The sequence below is a fragment of the Macaca thibetana genome, chromosome 5, assembly GCF_024542745.1.
Source record: "Macaca thibetana thibetana isolate TM-01 chromosome 5, ASM2454274v1, whole genome shotgun sequence".
Classification (NCBI taxonomy): Eukaryota; Metazoa; Chordata; class Mammalia; order Primates; family Cercopithecidae; genus Macaca; species Macaca thibetana.
The window spans coordinates 98,333,633-98,361,002 of record NC_065582.1 but is presented as its reverse complement, the minus strand read 5'-3'; the positions used below and the strand labels follow the sequence as shown (position 1 = coordinate 98,361,002).

The window sequence follows — 27,370 nt, the reverse complement described above, 5'->3', positions numbered from 1 at the left end:
ACAACTTACTTCCTGAAATTATTATGTCTCTCAGAGATAATAATGATGAGTGGTATATATACTGTTCTACTCTGAAATAGTACAGGGGCATCCCAAACTGTGAGGGTTTCTGTGACACTCATACAGATAAACTAGGTCCATAATGTATAAATATTAATGTTGGCATTCACACTGAGCCTGGGCTTTTGTATTTCCACACCAAATAGTTATCTTTCAAAAACATAACATTACAGATACATTTTGGCCTGAAGATATTTTCATAAGTTCCCTATTTATACGTTGTTGATGAAATTAAGGATTCTAGTAAATCATAATAATCATTGCTAATGGAGGAGAACACAGTAAGATTAATTCCAATTTTGTGGGGAAGAAATATTTTACATATGGTTTTAGTTATGTATGGATAACTTTGATGTTCTGAAAATGTATTCCATTTTAGCCAAAAGTATCAGAATATAATACATTAGTTAGTACCTCAGTATTTGAAAGGCAGTGAAAACTGTTGACTATTCTTAGACATTTGTGTATATTTTGATATATATGTCAATATTTAATAGAATAAATCTTATCTGACTGTTAAGATGTTCTCATTCCTGAACACACTAAATATATAAAAAAAACAAAAAACAAAAAACAAAAAAAAAAACTTTAAGGAAGGAGCATTTATTAGTTTGCTAACGCTGCCATACCAAATTATCACAAACTGGGTGGCTTAAACCAATAGAAATTTATTGTCTCACAGTTTTAGAGGCTAGAAGTCTCATATCAAGATACTGACAGAGCTCGTTCCTTCTGAGGGCTGCCTCTCCCCTAGTTCTGGTGGTTTTCTGACAATCTTTCGCTTTTGTTGGCTTATAGAAGCATCACCCTGATTTCCGCCTTAATTTTCACGTGGTGTTCTCCCTGTGTTTTGTGTATGTCCAAATTTTCCCTTTTTATAATACCAGTTATGTTGGAATAGGGGCCCATCGTTCTCTGTGATGATCTTATCTTAACTAATTACATCTGCAATGACTCTTTTCCCAAATAGGTCACATTCTGAAGTTCTAGGAGCTAGGACTTCAACATATAAATTTTGGGGAGACACAATTCAACCCATACAGAGGGCAATGGATATTTACAACTAACTTCTTAAACGTGGATCTTGAAATTCAACTTGCCCTTTCCCTTCCTCTCAACTAAATTTTATTTCAAAACCTGAATTTGAAAGAAAGACTCCACTTAACCCTTATTAAATTTTAAGGCAGAAGTAACACATAAACATACTGTAGTAAAAGTGTGTACTGCATATCCTGTGTGCACTCCACAATCATTTTTAATGTTGACTCCTCACATTTCCTAAGTTCTTTTAAAACTGTACAAAAATATTTATTTTTACATTGGTTTCTGAAAGCTTATATGTTATTTAGGGACCTTAATAAACAGAAAGAAATAAGGACAAGGTTAGATTAATTCAAAGAAATTTAAGGTATTTAGATTAAGATTTACACATTCAGTGGATAAGGAGTTTGAGCAGGGATTAGTTGGGTCCTCTGTTAGGGTCCCACAAGGCTAAAGTAGTGGTGTTGGCCAGGCCAAGGTGTTATCTGAGGCTCGCCACTCAAATTCATGTGATCGTTGACAGAATTCATTTCCTTGTGTCTGCAGAACTCATGGAGGCTTCAGCTTCAAGCTCAAAAGGACCATACCTTTCTGATGCTTTATCTTCTCCTAAAGGACCCTCTGACTGGGTACTGGGTCAGAATAAGTTATTTCTAAAAGATTGTTATTAACTCAAAGATAACCAATTATCAAGCTAAGCACATGATATCCCATTAAATTCACAGCTTCCATCCACAGCTCAAAGGGAGGAGAATATACAAGGCATATACACTAGGGAGTGGAATCTTAGAGGCCCTCTTAGAATTCTGCCTACTATAGTAACAAATATATACATTATCATTAACAGGTACATAACTAATAGATACTATTCATAAAAAATGATTCATGCATAATGTAAAGTTACACAAATATTATGTTTCCATTAAACTCCTAATATGTATAATATTCTGATCTAGAAAATAATATGCTCTCACTTCTTACTATGCCTTTCCAATTTTTTTCTACTTATTTTATTTCATTTGATTCCTGATTGTCCTGCTTCTGTAGAAAGGTTTCAAATGTGGCCATTCTATGTAGTCTATCATTTAGAATTTTTAATCTGTTTTATAATAAAGAAAATAGCTTGCTTTTTAGGCTTATTTCTCTATACATATACCTTCGCCCCATGATTTTGTTCATTTTTTATCTCTCTATGGGCTCTCCACATTTCAACTCATTTGTTCTGATAGCATCACATTAAAATGCAATTTTTGCATCAAATACTACTGCCTCCAAGATAGAATCCTGGATTCCTATAGTTATCTATAACTGTATTTTAGTATGTTTACTGTACTTGACCATAATAGAAATATGATTAATTTTATTCATATTTTTATATATTTATACTTGGACATTTGTTTTGATTGCATCCCTTACTAGATAGTAAAAATGTTGAGAATAGAAATCAGACACAGTATGATTATGTCATTTTCTGCAGGCTTAATAAGAGTTAAATTGTTTCACTTTTCTCTTTACTGTAGTTGACACTGATTGGTTTATATATTTGTTTTATGAGTTAACTCATATAATTAGGACAGGTTAAAAGGAATCATATGTCAGTTGTATTAATATTTAAATATGGTGTGAAATTTTCTGGCCTGTCAGAAAAAGACTATACCAGTACTAGTATATCAATAATACACAAAAAAAGTCTACATAGTTTTCCTTTTGATAGAAAGAAGAAAACTCGTTCTGAAAGAATACATAAAATATTCAATCAAAAGACATTATCCCAACCTTAAACTTCAGTGGGAGTACATGACACAACTATTTTAGAAGGAAAACTATAGAGCATTGTATCAGTATGTGGTATCTGATGCCTTATAGCATACAAATGTTGCCCAATTGAGATATGCATTAGGCAATAGATACCTGTCTCTAAATCTAGCTATCATAGAGATGTTTCATATGGATGGACACTCAGAAAACATTTATGAGTAAAAGTAGATTCGGCTACTGAATTTAGATAAATGCAACCCAGTTGGATGTGTACTTTAGTCATCAGTGGCGTATTGGAGTCATTGACCTTAAAATACTCAACTCATGTTTTAAATTATTTTACTCCTTACTTGAGTGACATAGAATTCATATTGATTACTGTAATTTGGATTGCAGAAGAAAAAGAAAAAGTGCTATTTATTCAGGTAGAATATCAGTTTTAAAATGTGAGGCCAGGCATGGTGGCTCACGCCTGTACTCCCAGCACTTTGGGAGGCCAACGCGGGAGGATCACTAGGTGAGGAGATCGAGACCATCCTGGCTAACATGGTGAAACCCCGTCTCCGTTAAAAATACAAAAAATTAGCCACGCATGGTGGTGGGCGCCTGCAGTCCCAGCTACTCTGGAGGCTGAGGCAGGAGAATGGCATGAACCTGGGAGGCAGAGCTTGCAGTGAGCTGAGATCGCGCCACTGCACTCCAGCTTGGGTGACAGAGCGAGACTCCATCTCAAATGATGATAATAATAATAATAATAATAATAATAAAATATAAAATGTGATTTCAGTAAACTGTAATTACAAAAGATCGCAAGGAATCTGCCATTCTGCCTGAATCAAAAATTCTACTGCCCTTCTCAAGTCATGCCCAATCTTCTTGTCTTAAACATGTGAGAAGAGTATTTGTGAGAAACTGTCAACTACTACTTCATGGTGATTGCTTAAACATATTCAAACATGTATAAATAGATACATATAAATAGATACATAAAATATAAATATTTTAGCTCTTTTTGCTTTCTAAGGCTGACATCTGACAGGCCATTGATCTTCTTCAGTTGATAGAAAAGAAAAATTTTAGGCTACTTAGTGTACCACTTGAATGATTTGCTGTTAAAACTATGAGAATACATAGAAGTCAAATCAATAATTAAGCAATACAACTATAAACTTCATCTGTTAATATTATGATGAACATCACATTTTTATGTAAAAAACTACACACATAATAATGAAGGCAAATATTATCAAATGTATTAATATGCATTGAATAGAGCTAGAGGGTATGTAGAGAAGGCAGATCGACCGTTATCTCATTACATTAATTAGATAAGAAAAATTTGAATCTCAGAAGAATGCCATAAGTTGATTTTTTTTTTTTTTGAGACCAAGTTTTGCTCTTGTTGCCCAGGCTGGAGTGCAATGGCGTGATCTTGGCTCACTGCAACCTCCCCCTTCATGTTCAAGTGATTCTCCTGCCTCAGCCTCCTGAGTAGCTGGGTTTACAGGCATCCACCACCATGCCTGGATAATTTTCTTTTTCTTTTCTTTTCCTTTTTTTTTTTTTTTTTGTAGAGATAAGAGTTTCACCATGTTAGCCAGGCTGGTCTCGAACTCCTGACCTCAGGTGATCCACCTGCCTCAGCCTCTCAAATTGCTGGAATTACAGTGTGAGCCACCGCACCCGGCCCAGTTCATATTCTTAACAAGCAAATGAAAAAAAGCTGTCAAATGAAAAAATTACTGGAAAAAAAATGAAGCTCTGTTGCCTTTATTTAATGATTGGGCTATTTGGTTGCAAACATTTTATTCTACTCTCTTTCTTGTGATATATGACTGCTAACTTGTAAATTCAGTAGATCTTTTTAGTATGTGAACCAGAGGTTGAAGTCACAGTGCTTTTGTCCTTTGATGCCTTGACATCCTTATAAGATCAGTTGGATTTATTCAAATCTCAGTTGGTTGCATTGAGAGAACAAAACGATCCCAGGAGTAGAAGATATCCATTTACTAATGTCTAGGCTACCAGATATTTTAAAACCGAAACACATTTTTTTTTTCTAAAATGTAAGTTCAGTTCTTGTATGATTGGTATATTTCATTTTTGTGTGTATTCATTAATAAACCAAATCCCTTAAGGATATTTCTATAATACCATTTCATATGAGGAAAATTATTATTTCCTGTTATTTCACTAAATACATATATGGATGAACAAGATATAATATATAATTATTTATATATAATATATATTTAAAATAATACTTAATATATGTAGAAATGGTCTTTATATATCATATATATTTAAAATTATATATACAGCTTATTTCTGTTATCCTCAAAATAAAACCACTCACATGGCATGAAAAAGAGTCCTTAATATCTTAGAGGGAGATATACTTGGCCTCTTAAATGTAATTAGTACATTTATTATAGAAACTTTCTCACGGATATCAAATACTCAATTTTTTCCTGACTTTTTACAGTCTTTCTTAATATATTTCTTATTTACCTTATTTTCTGTTTGATTTTCTTTTAAATGATAGCTATAGACATGCCAATAACAAATATTTTAATTGCTTGTTCAGTAAAATGCAATTTAAAACTGCTGAGTTTATTTACAAATAAAATACTTTAAAACTTAAAAGAATATTAAAAAAACAACTAGATTCACATGAATTTTTGTTTATCTGAAGGTAAAATTTTATTTTATAGAAAACTTTTAGAGAGAAACTATTGGGAACATTGGTGGAGTACTAAAAATATCATTATTAATTTTTAATGGTGGAATGCATAACCTAAATTTCTTGTTCATAATTCAGTAGGACAGGGTATTTGGAGAAGAGGGTGTAGTCCATCACTTAAAAGACAAGATAATCACAGAAAGCAGCCATCAGTTTTAGCCTTCCTCATGAACAAAGACAGAAAATGAGTAAACATTAATGTGTTGGAGCTACCAATGAAAAGAAACTTAGTATAAGATAAACTTATTAGATTTAGGACATATGCAACTCCATTTTTAAAGCAGAGAAATTCCACATTGAAACAAAATTCTTATAATTTTCTATTGTTTACCTCCGAGTCACTTTATTCTCCCTGGTGTAAAAAGGTCAGTCTTGAGGAATCGTCACACCGTTTTCCACAATGGTTGAACTAGTTTACAATCCCACCAACAGTGTAAAAGTGTTCCTATTTCTCCACATCCTCTCCAGCACCTGTTGTTTCCTGATATTTTAATGATTGCCATTCTAACTGGTGAACTGGTGTGAGATGGTATCTCATTGTGGTTTTGATTTGCATTTCTCTGATGGCGAATGATGATGAGCATTTTTTCATGTGTCTGTTGACTGTATGAATGTCTTCTTTCGAGAAGTGTCTGTTCATATCCTTTGCCCACTTTTTGATGGGGTTGTTTTTTTCTTGTAAATTTGTTTGAGTTCTTTATAGGTTCTGGATATTAGCCCTTTGATCAGATAAGTAGATTGCAAAAATGTTCTCCCATTCTGTAGGTTGCCTGTTCACTCTGATGGTAGTTTCTTTTGCTGTGCAGAAGCTCTTTAGTTTAATTAGATCCCATTTGTCAATCGTGGCTTTTGTTGCCATTGCTTTTGGTGTTTTAGACATGAAGTCCTTGCCCATGCCTATGTCCTGAATGGTATTACCTAGGTTTTCTTCTAGAGTTTTTATGGTTTTAGGTCTAACATTTAAGTCTCTAATCCATCTTGAATTAATTTTCGTATAAGGAGTAAGGAAAGGATCCAGTTTCAGCTTTCTATGTTGTGCACATGTACCCTAGAACTTAAAGTATAATAATAATAAAAAAGGTCAGTCTTAGAATAGCTTATGTATTTTTGCTTCCAAATGCAAGAGAAACTTGTAGACAGAATATATGGCCCCCTATATAGTAGTATTTGAGAAACCAAATACTGCAAAAAGGCTGTCTTTTGCAGACATAATCCCCTTAATGTTTGTGTGTGGAGTTATTCCTTTTGGATAATAAGTACTCTGTTAAAATAAAATGTTATACCAGTCTCTTATCAGGCAGCAGCATATTAGCTGGGTTAATTACCTAAGAGGGGTCAGAGTGGTGAGGGCCAGGGCATAACATTGGTGTGTTTTGACAGAGAAGTTACAAAAAGTGACTGGCCTCTTACTTAGAATTAAATGAATTGCTGCAACCCAGTAATGAATTCTGAGTATCCAGGGAACAGTAATACTCTAAAGCAAACTCGGAGATCACAAAGGGGCATAACAGCAATACACCCAAGTGTACGAGGGCACTGGAAGAACCTTGTACTACATTTTACACTTTAGTCTTAGGTGTGCCCAAAAGTATAACATACAATTCTTTGATACAAGTCCCAGAAACCTACTTTTGCTCACTTCATGAGAAAAAGAAAAAAAAACCTGGTTATTGGAAGGGTATGAAGAGGCACACAGAAATGAAAAGCCAAACAGTACTCAAGTCAGGCAAAAGATGCGAATCTTAGAGAACTGAGATAGAAGCAAGGCCAGCCTCATAATGGAAGGGTCCAGTGCAAAATGAAAATGTAATACTCCTTGTTCAGAAATCAATGAAAATTTCAAGATGGTGACAGAAGAGCATAATACCAAATGTAGTATCCTTTTAAGAGCTGGGCATTTCACAAGTCTATGAATCTGACCATAGGTGGCAGGAATTAATGGATAAGCTCTTCAATAGTATAAATCAGCTACTATGGTTTTCTGTCTTTGTCCTTTGTTGCTACTAAAGAGACACTTCTGGGAACCATAATCTAGGGATTTAGAATGGTGATTTCTTTCCAGAAGATTTTCAATTTACTTTGCCTAAATTCATCAGAAGAATCACTATCTATGACAGCCATAGCCACAGGGGAAGAGAGCATGGGATCCTGTTCAGCAAGACTGCATGCAATCATGGAGAAGAGTAAGGAGTCTCTAAAAGGAACATAAAGGAACTGTTAACAAAGGGCATAATTTCTTCCTGTGCAGGAAGAAACAAACAGATGTTCACATGGAAATAAAAAGAATAAAAATCCTTTCTTACACTTCTATGACCAGCTTCTAAGAAGTTGGCTGTAAGAACATGAATAGTTTATTTAACAGTGCTTTTGCAACATCTCCATTGGATCACAGATACTTAGGTTTAAATACTGGTACGACTCATTTTATTGCACCTTGCTTTACACAGTGCTTCCTACATACTGCATTTTTTTACAAATTGAAGGTTTTTGGTAACCCTGTGTCAAGCAAGTCCATGGGTGCTAGTTTTCCAACAACCTGTGCTCACTGTGTCTCTGTGCCACAATTTGGTATTCACACAAGAGTTTAAACTTTTTCATTATTATATTAGCTATGGTGATCTATGATCAGCAATCTTTGATGTTACTCTTGTAATTATTTTGAGGTGCCACGGACTGTGCCCATATAGAACAGCAAACTCAATGGATAAATGTGTGTGTTCTGACTGGCGATTCCCCTGTATCTCTCCCTCTCCTCAGGCCTCCCTATTCCCTAAGACACAACAATATTGAAATTAGATCAATTCTGCAGTGCCCTGCAGATGTTCAAGTGAAGAGTTACATTTCTCTAAATTTATGTGAAAAGCTATAAATGATTAAGCTTAGTGAGCAAAGCGTGTTAAAAGCTGAGATAAGTCAAAAGCTAGGCATCTTTTGCCAAACAGCCATGTTGTGGATGCAAAGGAATAGTTCTTGAAACATATTACAAGTACTACTTCAGTGAGCATGGGAATTATAAGAAAATAAAACAGCCTTGTTGCTGATAATGGAGAAAGTTTTAGTGGTCTGGATAAATCAAATAATTCATTACAGTCCCTTATGCCAAAGCCTAATCCAGAGAAAAGCCCTAACTCTCTTTGATTTTGTGAAGGCTGAGAGAGGTGAAGAAGCTGCTGAAGAAAAGTTGGAAGCTAGCAGGGGTTGGTTCATCAGATTTAAGGAAAAAAGCTATCTCCATAAAATAAAAGTGTAAGGTAAAGCAGCAAGCACTATATAGAAGCTACAGAAAGTTATCCAGAAAATCTGACTGAGACCATTGATGAAGGTGGCTACACTGGCAAACAGATTTTCAAGGTAGACAAAACAGACAAAAGATGCCATCTGGGACTTTCATAGCTAGAGAGAAGTCAATGCTTGACTTCAAAGTGTCCAAGGACAGGCTGACTCTCTTGATAGGGACTAAAGCAGCTCGTGACTTTCAGTTGAAGCCAAGTTTTATTTCCCATTCTGAAAATTGTAGGGCCCTTAAGAATTACATCTGTGCTCAACTAATGAAGCAATGAAGCAGGGATGAAAACACATCTGATTACAACATGGATCACTGAATATTTTAAGCCCAGTGTTGAAACCTACTGCTCAGAAAAAAAAAAAAAATTCTTTAAAAATATTACTGCTCATTGACAATGCACCTGGTCAGCCAAGCATTCTAATGGAGAGGTACGAGGAAATTAAAACTGTTTTCATGACACCTAACAGAACATCCATTCTGTAGCTCATGGATCATGGAGGAATTTTGACGTTCAAGTCTTCATATTTAAGAAATGCATTTTGTAATCCTAGAGTTGCCATAGTGACTCTTCTGTTTGATCTGGGCAAAATACATTAACAATCTTCCGGAAAGAACCATTCTAGATACCATTAAGAACACTTGTAGTTGAACAAAATATCAACATCAACATACATTTGGAAGAAGTTGATCCAGTCCTCATGGATGACTTCAAGGGGTTCAAAACTACAAAGACCAGTGTAGGAAGTAACTGCAGATGCGGTGGAAACACCAAGAGAACTAGGATTAGAAATAGACCCTCAATATGTAACTGAATTGCTGTAATCCTATAACAGAACTTGAACAGATGAGGAGTTGCTTCTTATAGATGAGCACAGAAAGAGTCTTTTTGAGATGGATTCTACTCTTGGTGAATATGCTGCAAACATTGTTGAAATTACAGCAAAGAATTTAGAATATTACCTAAACTTAGTGGATAAAGCTGGGGCAGGTGTTGAGAGGATTGATATGAAGTTTGAAAGAAGTTCAACTCTGGGTAAAATGCTACCAAATAGAATTGCATGCTACAGAGAAATCTTTTGTGAAAGGGAGTGACTAGATGCAGCAAACTTCATTGTCATCCTATTTTAATAAATTGCCACAGCCATTCCACCCTTCAGCAGCCACCACCCTGATCAGTCAGCAGTCATAAATATGGAGGTAAGACCTCTCATTAGCAAAAAAGGTTAGGACTCATTGAAGGCTCAGGTGATTGTTAGCATTTTTTAGCAATAAAGTATTTCTAAATTAAGGCGTGTACTTTGTTTTTTAGACATAATGCTATTGCACGCTTAATAGAATATAGTATAGTATACACAAACTGTTATATGTGCTAAGAAAGCAAAAAAATTGTGTGACTTCCTTTATTGAAATATTTGCTTTATTGCAGTGGCATGGAACCGAACCCATGACATCTCTGAGATATGCCTGTATACCAAATTATTAATTTCAATGATTCTAGGAAACTTTTTTAATAAAGTAGTTTTTGGTTAAATTTTCCAGTATGTTACACTCTTCTAACAAACTGTTGAAGAATAAGAGAAAAAATGTTTTAGACTGGGTGTGGTGGCTCACACCTGTAATCCTAGCAATTTAAAAGGCTGAGGCAGGAGGATCACTTGATGTCAGGAGTTCAAGACCAGCCTGGCCAACATAGTGAAACTCCGTCTCTACCAAAAATATAAAAAATTAGTTGAGTGTGGTGGTACATGCCTCTAATCCCAGATACTTGGGAGACTAAGTCAGGAGAATTGTTTGAACTTGGGAGGCGGAGGTTGCAGTGAGCTGAGATCAGGCCACTGCACTCCAGCCTGGGCCACAGAGTGCAGCTCCATCACCAAAAAATAAATAAATAAATAAATAAATAAATAAATAAATAAATAAAGGAGAGAGAGAGAAAAAAATGTTTTAGATTAAATAGAAATAAAAAGAGCTTATAGGAATTACTCTGAGGTGAAATTAGCTTATATCCTCTAATCAGTATGTATTCATGGCTTTTAGAGTTTGGCTTAAGAAGCTTATTGAGGATATTGCCAAGCGGCTGTCTCTGAAGGGAGTGGAAATGTTAGGACTCACACTCTGGAGCCAGAGTCTGGGTTTAAAGTTCTGTTTTGCTGTTTGTATCCTGTTCAGTCTCTACACCTAGGAAAATATGAATATCAGAATTGATTATTAAAATATCTCTGAAGGTGACATAATTTAAAATATAATTATTACACATAAAGAAAAAATTATTCTTTTCAAACATATGTTTCATATGTATGAAACAATACATATAAAACAACATAATACTATTATTTGGTGAAGGTGTGTCTTAGGAATGGAACTTTATTTTTTGGGGAGGAATTATTTATTTTTTCTGTTATCCTTTCTAAATGGACAGTTATCTCTGAAGAGGAAAGAGCAAAATGGAGCTTTTATTCTCTCACCTCTTCTCTGGTTGTATTAAGAAGAGGGCTGAGTTTTTATCCTCATCTCCGTTTCAAAGACAATTGAATGTTGATACCAATCTGTGTTTCTGCTGCTTGTGTAAAAGAAAAACCATCCTATGCCACCAGCAACCACTGTTATCTGGTTTTAAATGTCAAGTACACTTCAGCATAGAAAGAAAGAAACTGAGATAACAGTCAAAGAAAAATATATTGGAGCACAAAGATAGAGTCCAACCAACCGTCTTAGTGTCCGTGTCTTTGAGAAAGGAGTTAGGAAAAGATTCATCAACAGAAACCTAAAACATTTTGCAGCTTCTAACTTATCTAACCTTACGATTTATAGCCATGTAACATGTTTACACAAATGATTGTAGTATTTGTCTATGTTGGTGCTATACTGATGAGTAATGGAAAGTAATTCAGCTATTTTAAACTGAATCATTTAAATTAGTTCAATGATGACATTCTGTCTTCATGTTACCCTTTCCAAGGTCTAGCCTGAGATTTTCTTACTAACTTCAAGGATTTTTTGTTTGTTCCTTGCAACAGATGCTCATACTTTGACAGTTCTATTATATATAATTATGTATAAACCATATTATATGCTTTTCATTTACATGGATAACCTTGCCAGTTATTATACTGAAGCCCAGTAATTTCTCTATTTCAAAGAAAGGATAGACATGCTATTTCAAAGGGAGAGAGTATAGATACCCTTTGTCTTTCTTGTCCATTTACAGTTAACTTTCTCATTATTTACAAAATAGCTACACTTTTATTAGTTCTAACTACGCTTTTGTTTTGTTTGTACAAAATAACTACATTTTTGTTAGTTCTACATGTTGTTGACAGTGTGATTTTTCTATCTTGTTTATTATAATAATATTTACCATTGAGTTTCAAAATATAATACCAAAAAAGGTACTTTTGTAGTTTTATAATATGCTCTCCAAACATCTTCCTAGGAAACTATTTTTGATAATATTTTACAAATATAGTTTCTTAGGACATTAATAAATTGCACATCTCAATAAATTTGTGTTGAAAGAATAAATTAGTGAATGAGTGTTCAAATGGATTTAAGAAATACTGGATTCAGCACAGCAGGATTCTTAATCAGGATTTTTCAAGTTGTTACTCTGCCAATTTTATACAACGAGCTCTGAATAATTTAAAAATATTTTAAAAATGTATTTGATGATTAATGTGTTGTTAAAAATTTTTATTATTTAGTTTCCAAAGCCACACCTGTTATTTTTATCACATGAGAACTATCTATTATAGGATTTGGTTTGTGGGGCTAGTTATGTTCTATTTACTATATCCTGTGGCTGCAGATTGAAGTAGCCATCAATAGCCTAGACTATAGTTTTGTAATTCAAACTAAAACATATCTCTAGACTTGCTAGACTGATTTATAGTTTATTGTGTATTATTAATATTATAATTGAGCAAGTCAATTGGTAAGGCAAGGGCTTTGTGACACCTTATTGCCTAGAGCCTAATTAAATGCTTTTTATTTAGTAGGAAAGCCCTTCAAAATAAGTAGGAAGTGACACAATGTTTTCTATATTAAATTAAAAAACTCTTATCAAACAATTGAACCTCCACTACAATTTTGTTTTACAAAAATGTTCTCCCTGAAATAAGAATCTCATTTCTCAGGAGGGGCTGGATTTAAATTCAGAGGTCATGAACATTTCTCTAGAATTCCTCCTTCTGAAACTGCTGGATATCTATATTCACATGCTATCCTTGTTTTCTTTATTATTATCATTGTAAGTATGATTTTGTCATTTTCATTGTTTTATTCTACTAATCGATAATATCTTCTTTATCTACCTATAGTTCATTGACCCAGAATATTTTTACTAACTTGAATAGCTTTGCCTTTGGTGAGACTCCAAAGATAAGTCTAAAAAGTGTTCCCTGGGAAACTGTGATGTGTAAATGCTGTTACTTAAGATTAATACAGCAGAATTCTTAGCATATGTGTTTAATGTATATGAAATTGCCACATATTGTATTCACTCAACTAATACTTATTGAGAAACTGCTGGGAGCTAGGCATTTGGAAATACAAATATGCCAAAAGAGAATCTTTCACCTTCAAAGAGTCTGCAGTTATGTGAAGGATGTAGATTGTAATGTGGTCAGTACAATATGTAATATGGTCAGTACAGAGGTGTACATAGGGTGTTACCAGAGCAATAAGAAGAGACAACCAGTGCAGCCGCAGGTAGTAAGGTTTGGAGAAGACTTCCTGGTGGGGATGGGGGTGCATTAGTTCAATCTTAAAAGATGTGTACAAATTAGCCACCTAGATTTTGCACTATATCATAAACTCACATATATACTAGGAAAAGCTATGACCAGCGAACATGAGAAGATTAGTCTAATCTATTCTTCTATGACAATGTATGTTTTGTTTCTTTTGCTAAAGCTAAATGCATTGCAGAGCAAAACAAGGTTATGACACAGTGGGATGGAGGTAGGGCTCTGGAATTCATATATTTGAAAGTAATCTAGATGATTTTTTTGTGTGTGGGTGTGAGTGGGTATGTCAAGGCATTTTGGAATCCTTGACTTGGCATAGTATGGAAAATCTTTTTTCTAGTTGAAATTGAATACAAACTATCACAAGTCCTTTTGTTACTTTGAGAATGGAATGTATGAAATTTGATTGGGAAGATTAATGTAGGTTTTATTAATCTTTCTCAAATTGATAAAGTTCTGTCACCCTAAAGATTTACTCTAAGTCGTAATTTCAAAGTCATAAGCGCCAAGTCTTTTACCTTTGAAAAGTATTGGAAGCTTTAGTTTCCTAGCCACTATGGATTATGCCAATACTTTTAGGCATTACCTTTATGCCAAATTACAAGACAATAATTTTCCTTTTAGAAACATTATTTTCTAGACTATAATTTCTTGGCTAACACTTATAGCTCTTAGATTGCCACTTGTTGAATATTGTAACAAATTGTCAGAAGCAAATATACATACAGTAATATTTTTAATAATGTTTTTCGTAAATCACATCTAAACTCCCATTTTGTGCATTCCTTAAGTGGCTACAACAATTTTACATATTAGCTCTTAAAACAGTAACATTATGTTCTAACTATTTTATGTGATAATGAAATAGATTGGATTTTATTTTAGTAGTTTGGTCCTGTAAGATTAATCACATTTCTTACATAATATGGATGTGAAGTAAGCAAGGCACTGGTATTTTTGCGGCTCATTATTCTGATATTGAAGGGAAGAAGGTAGGTGACAATTGACATTTAAAACAAATTTATTTTCATAATATAATTTCTCTCTCTATAAATGATAATTCTCATCTTATTGATTCTGTTACACTGTAAGTATAAAACTTTTATTGTTGATAAGAAGTTTATAATAGATAAATCACTTTAGACCTGGAGTTTGTGACTTAAAAAATAAAAGCCTATATTTCAAAAAGCAAAAATAAAGTGAATAATTAATTATCTTATATATTTCTTCCACTAAATATATTTCAAATGAATTATAATATATAAGTTAAAAAGCCAAAAATAACATGTAACTGTAAGATCTACATTATAGGTAACTATAAAATAAATACTCATTGTCTATATGTATAAAATGCTGTTTCAACCAAATATTAAATAGAATATTTAATATAGTAAAAATTATATCCCTTTTTAGAGGTTTTTCATGTTTATAAATGTATTTGATAGTAAATGTACTAAAAACTACAATGGAACTGAACTTCTAGCAAATTTTGAAAGCTCTTCAGTATCATCGTGAAATAATTATTCCTCAGATGAGACTTTGTTAAACTCATTACTCTTCTTCAGTAATTTAAAATTTCCCAAATAAAATTACTCTTCCCTATAGTGGCGAATGAGAGGGTGGGAAAATTTTCCTGATCCCCACAGGAGAAAAATGTGCAGTTTGGAAAATGTGGAAAATGTAAGTGTTCCAACATAGCAGATGATTTATGTTGTTTATATGATGAATTGCATGAAAGGCTAAAGAGAAATAATTTTAGATTAAAAAAATTTGTTTGATACCTCTTAGACATAGGAAGACCCACCAGCCTGTGATATTTTGTAAGTTAAGAGCAACTTCTACAAATATTAGGGGGCAGTAAATAAGAGTTTGATTTATTTCCATCTGTATGAAATGTCTTTGATGATTTTGTGCTCTCAACTTTCTGTCAGTTTTAGAGCTCTAGGAAAGAAACCCAAATGTATTATTACTTCAATCATAGCATAATTACAGGCATACAATACCTACAATTAAATAATTAATTAGAAAGTGAAAAAATATGTCTGTATGCATAAACAAATTTGGTGTGTATCTTTATGTGTATGGAATTTTTAAACAATAATTTGTTCAACGTGATTGTATTTTCATCTCTACATTCATTAATTCTGATTCTTTTCATAAGTGAAATGGTCTTTAACCTGGATCTCAAATCACATGTGAGTGTGAAACTAGAAAATGGGAGAGAAAAATACTCATGACATTAATGGCATGGAGAAAAGGTACTGAACATACACAATCATGTCAACCCTTCTCTTTTTAACACTAAGCAAGAACTTGCAGAGTCTGTATGATCAGTTTTACACTATAGGTTGCTTTCTCTAAAATTTTGGACACAGCAAAAAATAAGCACCAAAATAGGTGTAAAAATAAAAGTAATAAAATTTTGGACAAGGAAACTAATTTTAGTGAATAGTGGGAGTCCTTAATATTTAATCTAATTCCCTAAGACTGTAACTTAGTAATATTTCACTCTTCTAGCTTCAGTGAAAATAGAATAGATAAATATAAGTATATTTAAAAATTTCACCCTATTAAGAGATGACACAATATGATAAAAGAATACTGGACTAAAAGTCAGGAAACCAGAATTTCACAGTCTCTATGTGACAGTTAGAAAATTAATTTAGGCTTGAGCTTTCCTATATATTAAATGGAGATATTTTACATGATGGACTATTATGCTTTTTCTATACTAAATTTGATTATTCTATTTATTTGACTATTACATAGAATTATGCAAGGTTTTATGGATACATTAATGAACAAGAAATATAAGTACTGTCCCTATTACTTCCTTGAATTGTCCTCGTCTCAAATACAGAAATAAATAGTTACACAGTTAATTATGATATTTCACCCTTACTTCTAGATTTAACGTCTTTCTTACTGGAATATGTCCTTTAGCCATTATACCAGTTAGAATGCCTTCACCTTCAAGTAAAAGACAAACCTAACAGAAAGATTATTAAACAGTAAAAATAAAAAACCCAAAAACTTGTCTAACAAGAAATTTAGAGGTAGGGAATCCCCAACTTGGTAAGTTACAAGAAACAATGACCTCTCCCCTCCCCTCCCCTCCGCTCCCCTCCCCTCCCCTTTTCTAAACGGAGTCTCACTCAGTCTGTTGCAGGAGTGCAGTGGCGTGATCTGGGCTCACTGCAACCTCCACCTCCCGGGTTCAAGCCATTCTCCTGCTTCAGCCTCCTGAGTATCTGAGATTACGGTCGTGCATCAACACTGCTGGCTAATTTTGTATTTTTATTTTTAGTAGAGAGGGGGTTTCACCTTGTTGGCCAGCTGGTCTTGAATGTCTGACCTCAAGTGATCCGCCCACCTTGGCCTCCCAAAGTGCTGAGATTACAGGTGTGAGCCACCCTGCCCAGCCACCAGTTTTGTTTTTTTACAGCTGACTCTCCTCTCTTTTGTGTGATACACCAACCATTCCAGGCAATATATCAAGACAAAACAACACCCAAAGGAAAATAGCTATAATTATTCTGTGTTTTTTTTTTCTTTTTGCCAGGGAGGAAATATTTTCCTGAAGCCCTCCTACCCCAGTCTTTCTCTTATTTCTCTGAGTCATAGGAGAACCAGCATTTAAACAAATTAAGAAGTTTTGTTTTTGAAAGAAGCAGGAAGGAGATATAAAATGAAGAGCGGGCAGGCAGCCAACAATGTCTGCCCATAATAATTTTTTCCTTTCAGAAATGTTATCAATTGGTTCTCGAGTTTCTGGTTTTTTGTTTTTGTTTTTGTTTTTCATTTTTATAATGTTCTTTTCTCTGCTGAGACTTGCCATTTTTTTATGTTATTACCATGTTTAATAGACCTTGAAGATGTTTATAATGCTGATTCAAATTCATGTCAGCTAATTCCAATCTATGGGTCATCTCATTGTTAGTGTCTGTCTGTAAATTGTTTTTCTGCTTCTTTGCATATCTGCTTATGTGAATATTTGCCACACACGAATGGATGACATGTTTATCAGAGTCTGTATTTTATTGTCTTCCTTTACAGAAAGAATAGAGTTATTCTAGCAGGCAGTTAATTTACTAGTAGATCAAGTGAATTTTTGAGCCTTTTTAAACTTTGGAACTCTTATGTCTATCAGCACTATGAGTCCCCTTTGTCTGTGGCAGATCATCCTTTATCTGCATAGGCATAAGAAATTGCTGCAGTCTCTGTTTTTAGAAACTTCATGCAAGTTCAATACCCTGACACTACCACAGTGGCAATTTGTATAATTATTTCTGGTTTGCTTTCTTTCATATGGCACCTGGAAGTTCATCTGGCTTTTCCTTTTGTACTGTAACATGTTATAAAATAAACATGGTTATAAGTTATTTAGCATTTATTCGTATTTGGAACATGAGGTGGAGTGTAGATCAGCTCAGTCCAATGTGTTCTTAGAGGTCCCTTCAAATTAGTTTTTTTAAATGCATCTGTGATAAGCATTAAAAATGAAGTCCTACCATATAAAAGAGGTACCTGCGTATTTTTTAAGAGTGGGGTACTAGCTGCAGAGGTTTCTCTGGCGACCTGATGTTTTTTAAGGGAAGATCTGAAGGTGGGTAAAGGATATTTTTTTATGAAGATAGAACAACATATGCAAAGGCCCTGAGGCAGGATGGAACTTGGCACATTTCAAGGCCTAAATGAAGGCCAATGTGTTTGGAACTCAAAGAGCAAAGAGGCTCTGAGGTCTTGTGAGAGAGTTTCTAGACCATAAAACAACCTTGTTGGCTATGTTAAGATATTTGAATTCTATGTTGCTTTTCCTCATATCACTGGTACTGGTGAAATAACTTGTTATATGTAAATGTTTATCTAAATGTAGTGTTAAGTTCTTATAACCACTACACTTACTATAGAGGGAATTGCTGATTTCATCTCTTCTAGAAATATGATGAAACATCCAGCTACAGAACAATTTGAGATGCAAGTCTTTTCCTAAAATGACACTCTCAAACAATATATTTGGAAAGGAAGTATGAAAAATATAAGTTATTCATAATCAACAGCCTTTCTGTAGGTAGGTCCTTAAACAGATAGTTTCTGTTAGGTTCTGGGAATGCCAGTTCATTAATATAGATTTATGTCATTGTGCTGGTCTTAGAATTATTCAAGCTAGGATTAAACTCACCATAAATAACCTGAACCTTTTTAAAATGAGGTTGCAACAACAGTAAGTTTCCTAAGTTAAGGTTTTTAAAAATTATTATTTTCTGCAGCTTTACTTAATGAAGCTTTGGAAGGCAGTTGTGTGCATATGCTTATTTATTATGCTGGGTAAATAGGGGTTACTTACTTTTCTATTCTTTGGAAATTTGGTTCAGAAATCACAATTACATTATAAAGTGTAAGCCATTGAGATGCTTTTTGGCTATAGACATTCCCGATAATGAAAGATGTCATTGCACTAAATAAAGAAAAGTTCCTATGACAGATAATGGGATCAATGCTATGCAACTGACATGATCTTGTATTTTGATAGTCATTTGGGCCATTATATTAAGAAACTTTCAAATGATTTGAAGAGCACTGGTGGGAAAGAGGAAATTCTAACTACCCAATGATACTACTTAGTTATAGCTAAGTGAGAAAAAAAAATCATAAAAATACTCTTTCTCTCTCAGGTAAGGGAAATCTTTCAGTTCCCCTGTAGTGTGTGTCAAGATATATGTTTTCCCATTAAACTTGTCTGCCATACTGAAAAGAGAATTACGGCACAACTTTTGAACTAGTTTGGTAAGAAATTCCTTTCACACAAAGGATCCCAGGGAGAAAAGTGTAAAGCCAGTTCACCATCGTAGTTTAACTTAAATGTGTTAAGTATCAGTTGAAAGACTCAAATCTTCTACTCATTCAAGAATCCACTTAATGTAACATTTATGAGATTTGCTATTAATCTCATCCAAAACCTATGTTATTTTGGTACTTATGGGCTTAGAAAAGTCTGTATGTCTCAAACTTTAAATGTTACTAAATCTTAAATTATGAAAACTTGGTTAGCACTCATAAGCAATGAGGCATGTGTAAATATTGTTAACAATTTTACTTAAGATTCATGAAGTTGACCCAGAGAGGATGAACTGTATATAAATGTGTTCAGTGGAGATTACATTGTCTTTGTTTTTTGTTTGGAGTAGTTATGGTGATTAATGAACCACTGTATCCAGCTTCAGTATCATACTCTTTTTTTTGCCAAGTTAAAGGACTATCTTTGGTGATATAAAGCACATTTGTTCAGTTTCTTGAAACTATAATAATTCAGAGTTGGCAGACAGAGTTATATATCCCCAAGTGCATGAATTGTATTATCCAGTGAACCCTGCTAAATGCAAGAACAGAAGAGCACCTGAATCTTGTTCTCCCCTCACCAGCCTTATTGTATGTTTTCTGTACTAGAGGAAAATATGGCTTTGTATTAGAGATTTTTCTTCATTTTCTTGTCAACCACAAGGATAATTTTAGGTGAATTTACCCAGAGATACTTGGGTATTTTTCTGCCCAATAATATCTATTGATCAAAATATTAATATTCAATATATTGAACAACCATAAACCATAAGTACCAACCAATCAGAAAGACAATGGCAATCAACATAAAACAGGATGGCTGTGCCGGCCTTTGCAGCTGAGTGACAACCCCATTTAACAGATATTTCACTGACGATTTCAACCTAATTAAGAATGATTTTGATTACCATAGCCTTGTAGCAGATCTATTTTTTCATGTAGAGATAAAATGTTTTGAGATAAATTGATTTGTTTCTCATATGTGAAAGAATATTAGGTTTTTTTTTTTGGTATGAACTACTAAAAAGTTAATAATTGTGGTGAACCTCTTAAAGTCAGTGACAGAATTCTATTAATCTCTGCAACTTCAGCCATCGCTGCTCTTCTGGACACAATGTGGATGTTTTCAATAATTTTGGAAAAAGTGCCATCATCTTTTTCCTTTTGGGATTAAAAATATATTCAAATTATTGAAGTATGAAAAAATGACTAATTTTATCTTCATAATGCATTTCTGTACATGGTTCATCTTAGCTATTTGAAAATGGCAAAGATATTTAAATTTGTAAATATTAAATTATAATCTCCAGAGCCTCAGTAAATTTCCTGAAATACAATGTTAGAACTTCACACTAACATGATTCCTGAAAGTTGTGTCAGTCCGCATGGATGTTTAGATCCATGACTGACCAAATAATTTTAAAGAGCCAGCAAGCTAACTAACAGGAATTATAGAAATATAATTTAAATTTTATTGTAATTGTGGCAGGAAATTTAGAGCCATGGACAGGAGCCCCACAATTCATAAAAATTCACAATACAGAAACATTTTTCTGTATGAGAGTTGTGTGTGTAGATGATTACAACAAATTGTGTTTTATTTATTCACTCATTATTGCATTTATCTATTCAATTTCAATTATACATATACAACAATTTGCTGAGTCAGCCTAATATATGCCAAATATCAGACAAGTTCACAACTTAAAAATGATACATCTTCAAAAATTCGATTAAAACTAAAGTACTACTCTAATTTAATATATACCTACTGTGACTTCTAATGTTTATATTTGATTTTATTCTTATTGGTCTTAGAGAAAATAGCCCTAGAAAGCATTAACACTAAATAGAAGCCTATAAGAATGACTGTATAGTTCATTGCAAGTTGGACATAATATAATTAAATTGGATCAATTGTATCAGATTAAATATACACTTTAAAGTGAAAATGTTAATGTTTCTTAGTATAACTGTAAGTATACTATTTTGTTCAATTGCATGCTTGTTTTCCACACAAAATGCAACACTGTAGTGGTTTAGAGCTAAGTGTGCATTACCAGCATTCAAACCTCAGCAATATCCCTTGTTAGCTGTGTAATTATCAGCAAGTTACTTAACCTCTCTTGACTCAAATCACCCCATTGGGAAATGGAGATTATAATAGTACCTAAAAGAATTGTTGTGAGAATTACATGATTTAAAACCTATTAGGTCATTACGTGACTGCCTGAGGTTCAATAAGAACTATATAAATATTAGCTATTATTATATGTATGCACATTATGTAGTTAGTAGGGGGAAAAATCCTAGGTTAGTTCATTTTACATCCACTTCTTACTAACTCTTTAACAACAAGAAAAGTTACTTATCTGTGCTTTATATTTACCTCTTGAAGTTATTCAAGGTTTGAATGAATTAACACACATGGAGTGGTTAGCACAGTACTTGGACAGTAGTCAACCCTCAAAAAATGTTAGCCATAATTTTTTATTCATTATTTCATTATAAATATAAAATGGAGGTAATAATTATTATCTTATCCCTTCAAAGGACAATTGAACCACTGAACATACCTGTGAAGATAAGTAAACAATTGAATATTATTCAAAAATGTGTTTACTAATTATCTAGTAATTTACAAATTCAGTTATTCTGTTTGTGAATAATCACACATGAATAAAATTAATTAAAAATATATTTTCTTATCTGTATTATTGCCTGACCTTGGTGGCAAGTGCCAGAGCATCTGTTTGTTTTTTTCTCTATTTACGTTGCTAAGGTATCTTGTCATATAATTTAGAAAATTATATGATATAAAATATATAAGAAAATAACATAATTCAGAAATGTGTATGTATACATATATATACATATATATATATAATTGAAATTAAACACAAGCCCTAAAAAGTATGTTACAATATTAATTATCATTATTGGATAGGTCTCTTGATGTTAAAAATGGAAAGAATTTTTTAATGGAATGATTATATCCTAAAACTGCAATTTTCATTGAATCTTAACACTAAATATGTATTTGACCCATTGCATAATTTCTACTGGAATGTCTGAAAATTTTTAAAAACTAATGTCGTGAGGCTGGGAGCAGTGGTTCATGTCTGTAATCCCAGCACTTTGAGAGGCCAAGGCAGGCGGATCATGAGATGAGGAGATCAAGGCCATCCTGGCTAACACGGTGAAACCCCGTCTCTACTAAAAGTACAAAAAATTAGCCAGGCATGGTGGCGGGCGCATATAGTCCCAGCTACTCGGGAGGCTGAGGCAGGAGAATGGCGTGAACACGGGAGGCGGAGCTTGTAGTGAGCCGAGATTGCATCACTGCACTCCAGACTGGGCGACAGAGCGAGACTCCGTCTCAAAATAATGATAATAATAATATCATGAAATGAGGACACAAGAAATACTTTCTAGGATACTAGAACCACTGATCAACAACTTGGGAAATACTGCTGTAAGCATGCTGCACTGTAATTTTGTTCTTTTTTTTTTTTTTTTTTCTTATTAGAAATCTTTCCCTGAAATTAACAAAGGACGTTGATCAAGAAGCCAGGTGTTCCCACATCAGCCGAATGCCCAACAGTCCATCTGCGGATTGGCCCCTACAAGGTGTGGAAGAAAACGGAGGCATAGATTCTTTGCCATTCAGACTGATGTTACAGGACTGCACAGCAGTCAAGACGTTATTATTAAAGATGAAGAGAGTTCTTCAAGAGGTAATGGTTTGCTCTAAGATTAATGTCCTTCAGTGCTGGTAGACAATGAAGTCAGAAGACGTGGTGAGACCCTGCTCTGTCAGTTATTAACTGCATGGCATTGTGCAGGGGTGGGGTTTCCTCTTGGACCTTAGCTAGTCTCATATGTCAAATGAATGTTTTGAAGTTCTGTTTTATAAGGTACTCTTTAGCCTTAAAATTTTAAGAGCTTACGAAATACTTAAAAAATAATAAACTAATCCCAAACATCCCCCCTTTGTCAGTTAAGGAGAAATGGATGTCAGCTATAAAGTTATGGTTACATGCTATTATAAAGCTATTGAGAGATCTATTAAATGTATTTCACATCAATGATACTGGGGCTTTGTTTTTATGATACCATAAAAGTAGTTTACTTAGTCGTTTTTGTTCCAATAATAATCAGAATTCAGTAAAGTTGAATTACAGTAAAATTCAATCTGAAGGTTGGAATGATTTTGCCTAAGGAATGCAGCTACCCTCCACACAATCTGGGCCTAGTTAGTGAAAGAGTGAGCTAGTCAGGAAAATGCATCATGGGATTCTTTTACGCTTGTGCCCAGAAATCAGCCATTCTTTAGGATTCAAGTTTGCTTTGGTTTGATTTTTATAATTACAACATTTGTTTTATTTGAAGGATTTCTATAAAACGTATACACACGATTATTATTGAATCGTGACATGTGAAGTGAGAGTTAATAAGTTTAAATTATTTTCCTCAAGTAAGTGTAATTTCAGGGCAACAGCCTGAAATTTGTGTCTTTGTATTACATCCCATTATCTTTAAGTAGATTTACCTTTATTGATTGGAGATATTAATAAAGAATTGAGAAAAATATTATTATTTAGAATTGATAGTCTCTATGTTATAATGATTGCTACCATTTGCTTTTTGAACACTTTCATAATAATGCTAGCAGTTACCACTGGAGGCTAGAATTGAATCAGGAAGAAAGAAGGCAATATAAGATAAATGAATGCCATAGACTATTGGGGCTTCCAGTGTGCTCTCATCAGCTGTTATAAACTGTATTAGTCTGTTCTTACACTGCTAATAAAGACATACCTGAGGCTATGTAGTTTATAAAGGAAAGACATTTAGTTGACTTACAGTTCCACATGGCTGGGGAGGCCTCACAATCACAGTGGAAGGCGATGAAGGAACAAAGTCACATTTTACATGGCGGCAGGCAACAGAGCTTGTGCCCGGAAACTCTTATTTATAAAACCATCAGATCTCATGAGACTTATTCACTACCATGAGAACTGTATTTGGGGAACCACCCCCACGATTCAATTAGCTCCACATGGCCCCCCACCTTAACACATGAGGATTATTATGATTAAAGCTGAGACTTGGGTGGGGACACAGTCAAACCATATCGTAAACAAAAAATTGGAAGATATCTTCTCTGTGTCCCATACAGGTTGTATCACTAGGGCAACCTTTGTTTCTGCATTTTCTGGATCCTATAATGTGTTGTGCTGGAGTGGTATGCTTATACCTGATTACCCTTAGAATTTCAGAAATTATGTGAGCTGGCAGTTAAGCAAAGGCATCAAATAAATTATATGAACTTATAATTAAATCAATTACTTTTAAAAAGGGTAATCAGTATTCAAAACATATTTTCTATTTATTTTACTATTATCTACACTTGTGAGATGATTTACATCTTTTAGAATCACATGGTGGAAGTACTATATAATTCCTACTGTACAGATTTCCAACATGTAGATTCATTTATGTCATTTTGGTAGCTTGAAATCAGCCATGTGGGAGTATTTATGCCTCAGAAATTGGCAAACACTGCAAATTAAGGCCTTGTATTTTTGGCAAGCCTGTTGTTAAATATTTACTAGCACATTACTATGTGTATAACTATATGATTTCTATACTGACAACATAAATATTTGACTGCGAATGAATAGATAAGTTTGAATTTCTTCAACCTTTGGCTTAACATGCAACCTGATCCTCTTCAAACAAGGCAAACTTAGTAACAGCTGTTATATTAAAAGGTACTAATCTCAACTATTCAGCTTTTTACCTCTCTGTTTGGTCTGAATTTTAATAACAAGTCAATTCAAGCAAAAGTTAAGTAGAAAGAACTGACAGAAGGTGCAAGAGGCTTTCTTAGAGTGCTTAATTTTATAATTTTAAAATATTCAGTGATATTCACTATAAAGTCAATATTCAAAATATATTGAGATGGTTTTTATACTGCCACCTGTTTGTCTTTATTAAGGAGTATTCAAAGAAGCTGAAGAGAATCTATTTTTAAAGCTGATGTAGAGTGAAGAATACTTAATATATGTTTGTGCAGCCCATTCAGTGAGCAGAGGGTCTTTATTATCAACAGGGAAAAGCAATACTATTGTATGATTAGCATAGACAACAGTTCTACTAAGAAGATATTCATAATAGATGTCTCTAAAGAAAATTGTTTTTTGAAATGTTCCTTAAGACAGGAAGTTTTAAACTGCAATTCCCATTTTATTACTAAATTTGAGTTTAATATCAATATGCATTTAGATTAACAATATCTTTTTAATGTAAAAAAAATTCATTCCTATTTTTGAACTGATTTTTTGTGATGTACAATAGTTCAGTCTTTGTTCACAGATTATTTTTTAATGGCAGGAGGTCCCTGTTATCTGGTTTCAAGGTAAAATAACTACTTAATTTTTATATGTCATATTAGAATATTCTTTTATTTGAGATATTTGTTACATGAGTATTGCTTTTATATATTTTTTCCCATTGATCTATTTGAAACCTATCACTTAGTAGAAATGCAATGCATTCATGATATTTTTATACTTTTGCTAATAAAGGTACACCTTTCTTGTGAGCAAATCAAGTTATCCTTTATTATTTTTGAGGGGACATCTTCTACAAATAGCATTTGAAAATATCCAGAGATAGTAATAGTGAGAACACAGAATATTTTTGGCCTAACCTGTTTAAGATTGCTGTAGGGTTGTGGTTAATGACTAGTGACTAGAAGGATGCCTAGACAGATTTTTAATAGATGACTTCCCTAAAGTTTCTAGAACAGATTCAGGATTGTGGAGTAATAAAAATAATTCCTTGGAAAGTTCTACACAACAGGCTAAATAAATATACAGGTTGAGCATCCCTAATCTGAAAATCCTAAATCCAAAATACTCAAAAATTTAAAACTTTTTGAGCACTGATGTGACACCACAAGTGGAAAATTCCACATGTAAGTACTTTAAACAACTTGTTTTATACATGAAATTATTAAAAATATTGTATAAAATTATCTTTGGGCTATGTCTATAAAGTATATATGAAACATAAAGGACTTTCATGTTTAGACTTGGGTCCCATTTCCAAGACATCTTATAAGGTATATGCAAGTATTCTAAAGTCTGAAAAAATTCAAAAAACACTTTTGGTCCCAAACCTTTTGGATAAGGGGTACTTGACCTGTACTCTATCTTTCAAGTACTCTTATCTATATAGTTCATATTGGTTATGTCATTTTAATGAATATAAGCATAAATGGTGATGTCTACTTATAATATTTTAAAGCTACCTATAAAATTTACTTCTTGCAACATTTTTTATGAGCTATCACATGTTTAAAATTATTTTGCAATTTTTATTACTGGCTTAACGACCTTAGATGCTATTAAAATGTTAAATCCCATTAGCTAATTCCAGATTTTTTTAAAGTTATTTTGTCATTAACTGGCATTGCATTACTTATTATTCTACCTACTTTGGGTTTAATAAAAATTTTCATCAAGTAATTCATTTGGCGCTTAGTAATTCTTCCATTTTATGCCATCACCATAACAACATAAACCATATTAATCTAATCCAGGTTTGGGGATTATATGTGATATGTTATTTTATAACATAATATATACTTTCAATAAAATATAATTTTGAAAGTGAATAAAACTGTGAAAGTGAATCTAACAGCATGTTTGTATCTGAATCATCTTGGGTAGGAACCAGAGATGGAGATGAATAATGGCTAGGCATTGCTCTAAATATTCTGCTTCAGTGAACCTGTCTTTGACCCAAACATGTGAATGGTGAGGACTTACTAAGTGTCTCTTCCAAGTATACTGGAAAAGCACTGGGTTAGGATATTGTGTTTTAGAC

At 33.4% G+C, this 27,370-nt stretch overlaps 1 protein-coding gene across 8 annotated transcripts in view; it reads left to right on the top strand.

Moving 5' to 3' along the window:
• The window catches only part of CCSER1 (coiled-coil serine rich protein 1), a 1,438,304-nt gene that overhangs the window by 458,688 nt on the left and 952,246 nt on the right, over positions 1-27,370 (top strand). For all 8 annotated transcript variants that reach the window (XM_050790436.1, XM_050790437.1, XM_050790435.1 and 5 more), the window contains exon 6: positions 23,001-23,208. In XM_050790436.1, the coding sequence (XP_050646393.1) occupies positions 23,001-23,208 (208 nt within the window). The remainder of the gene's footprint in view (positions 1-23,000; positions 23,209-27,370) is intronic.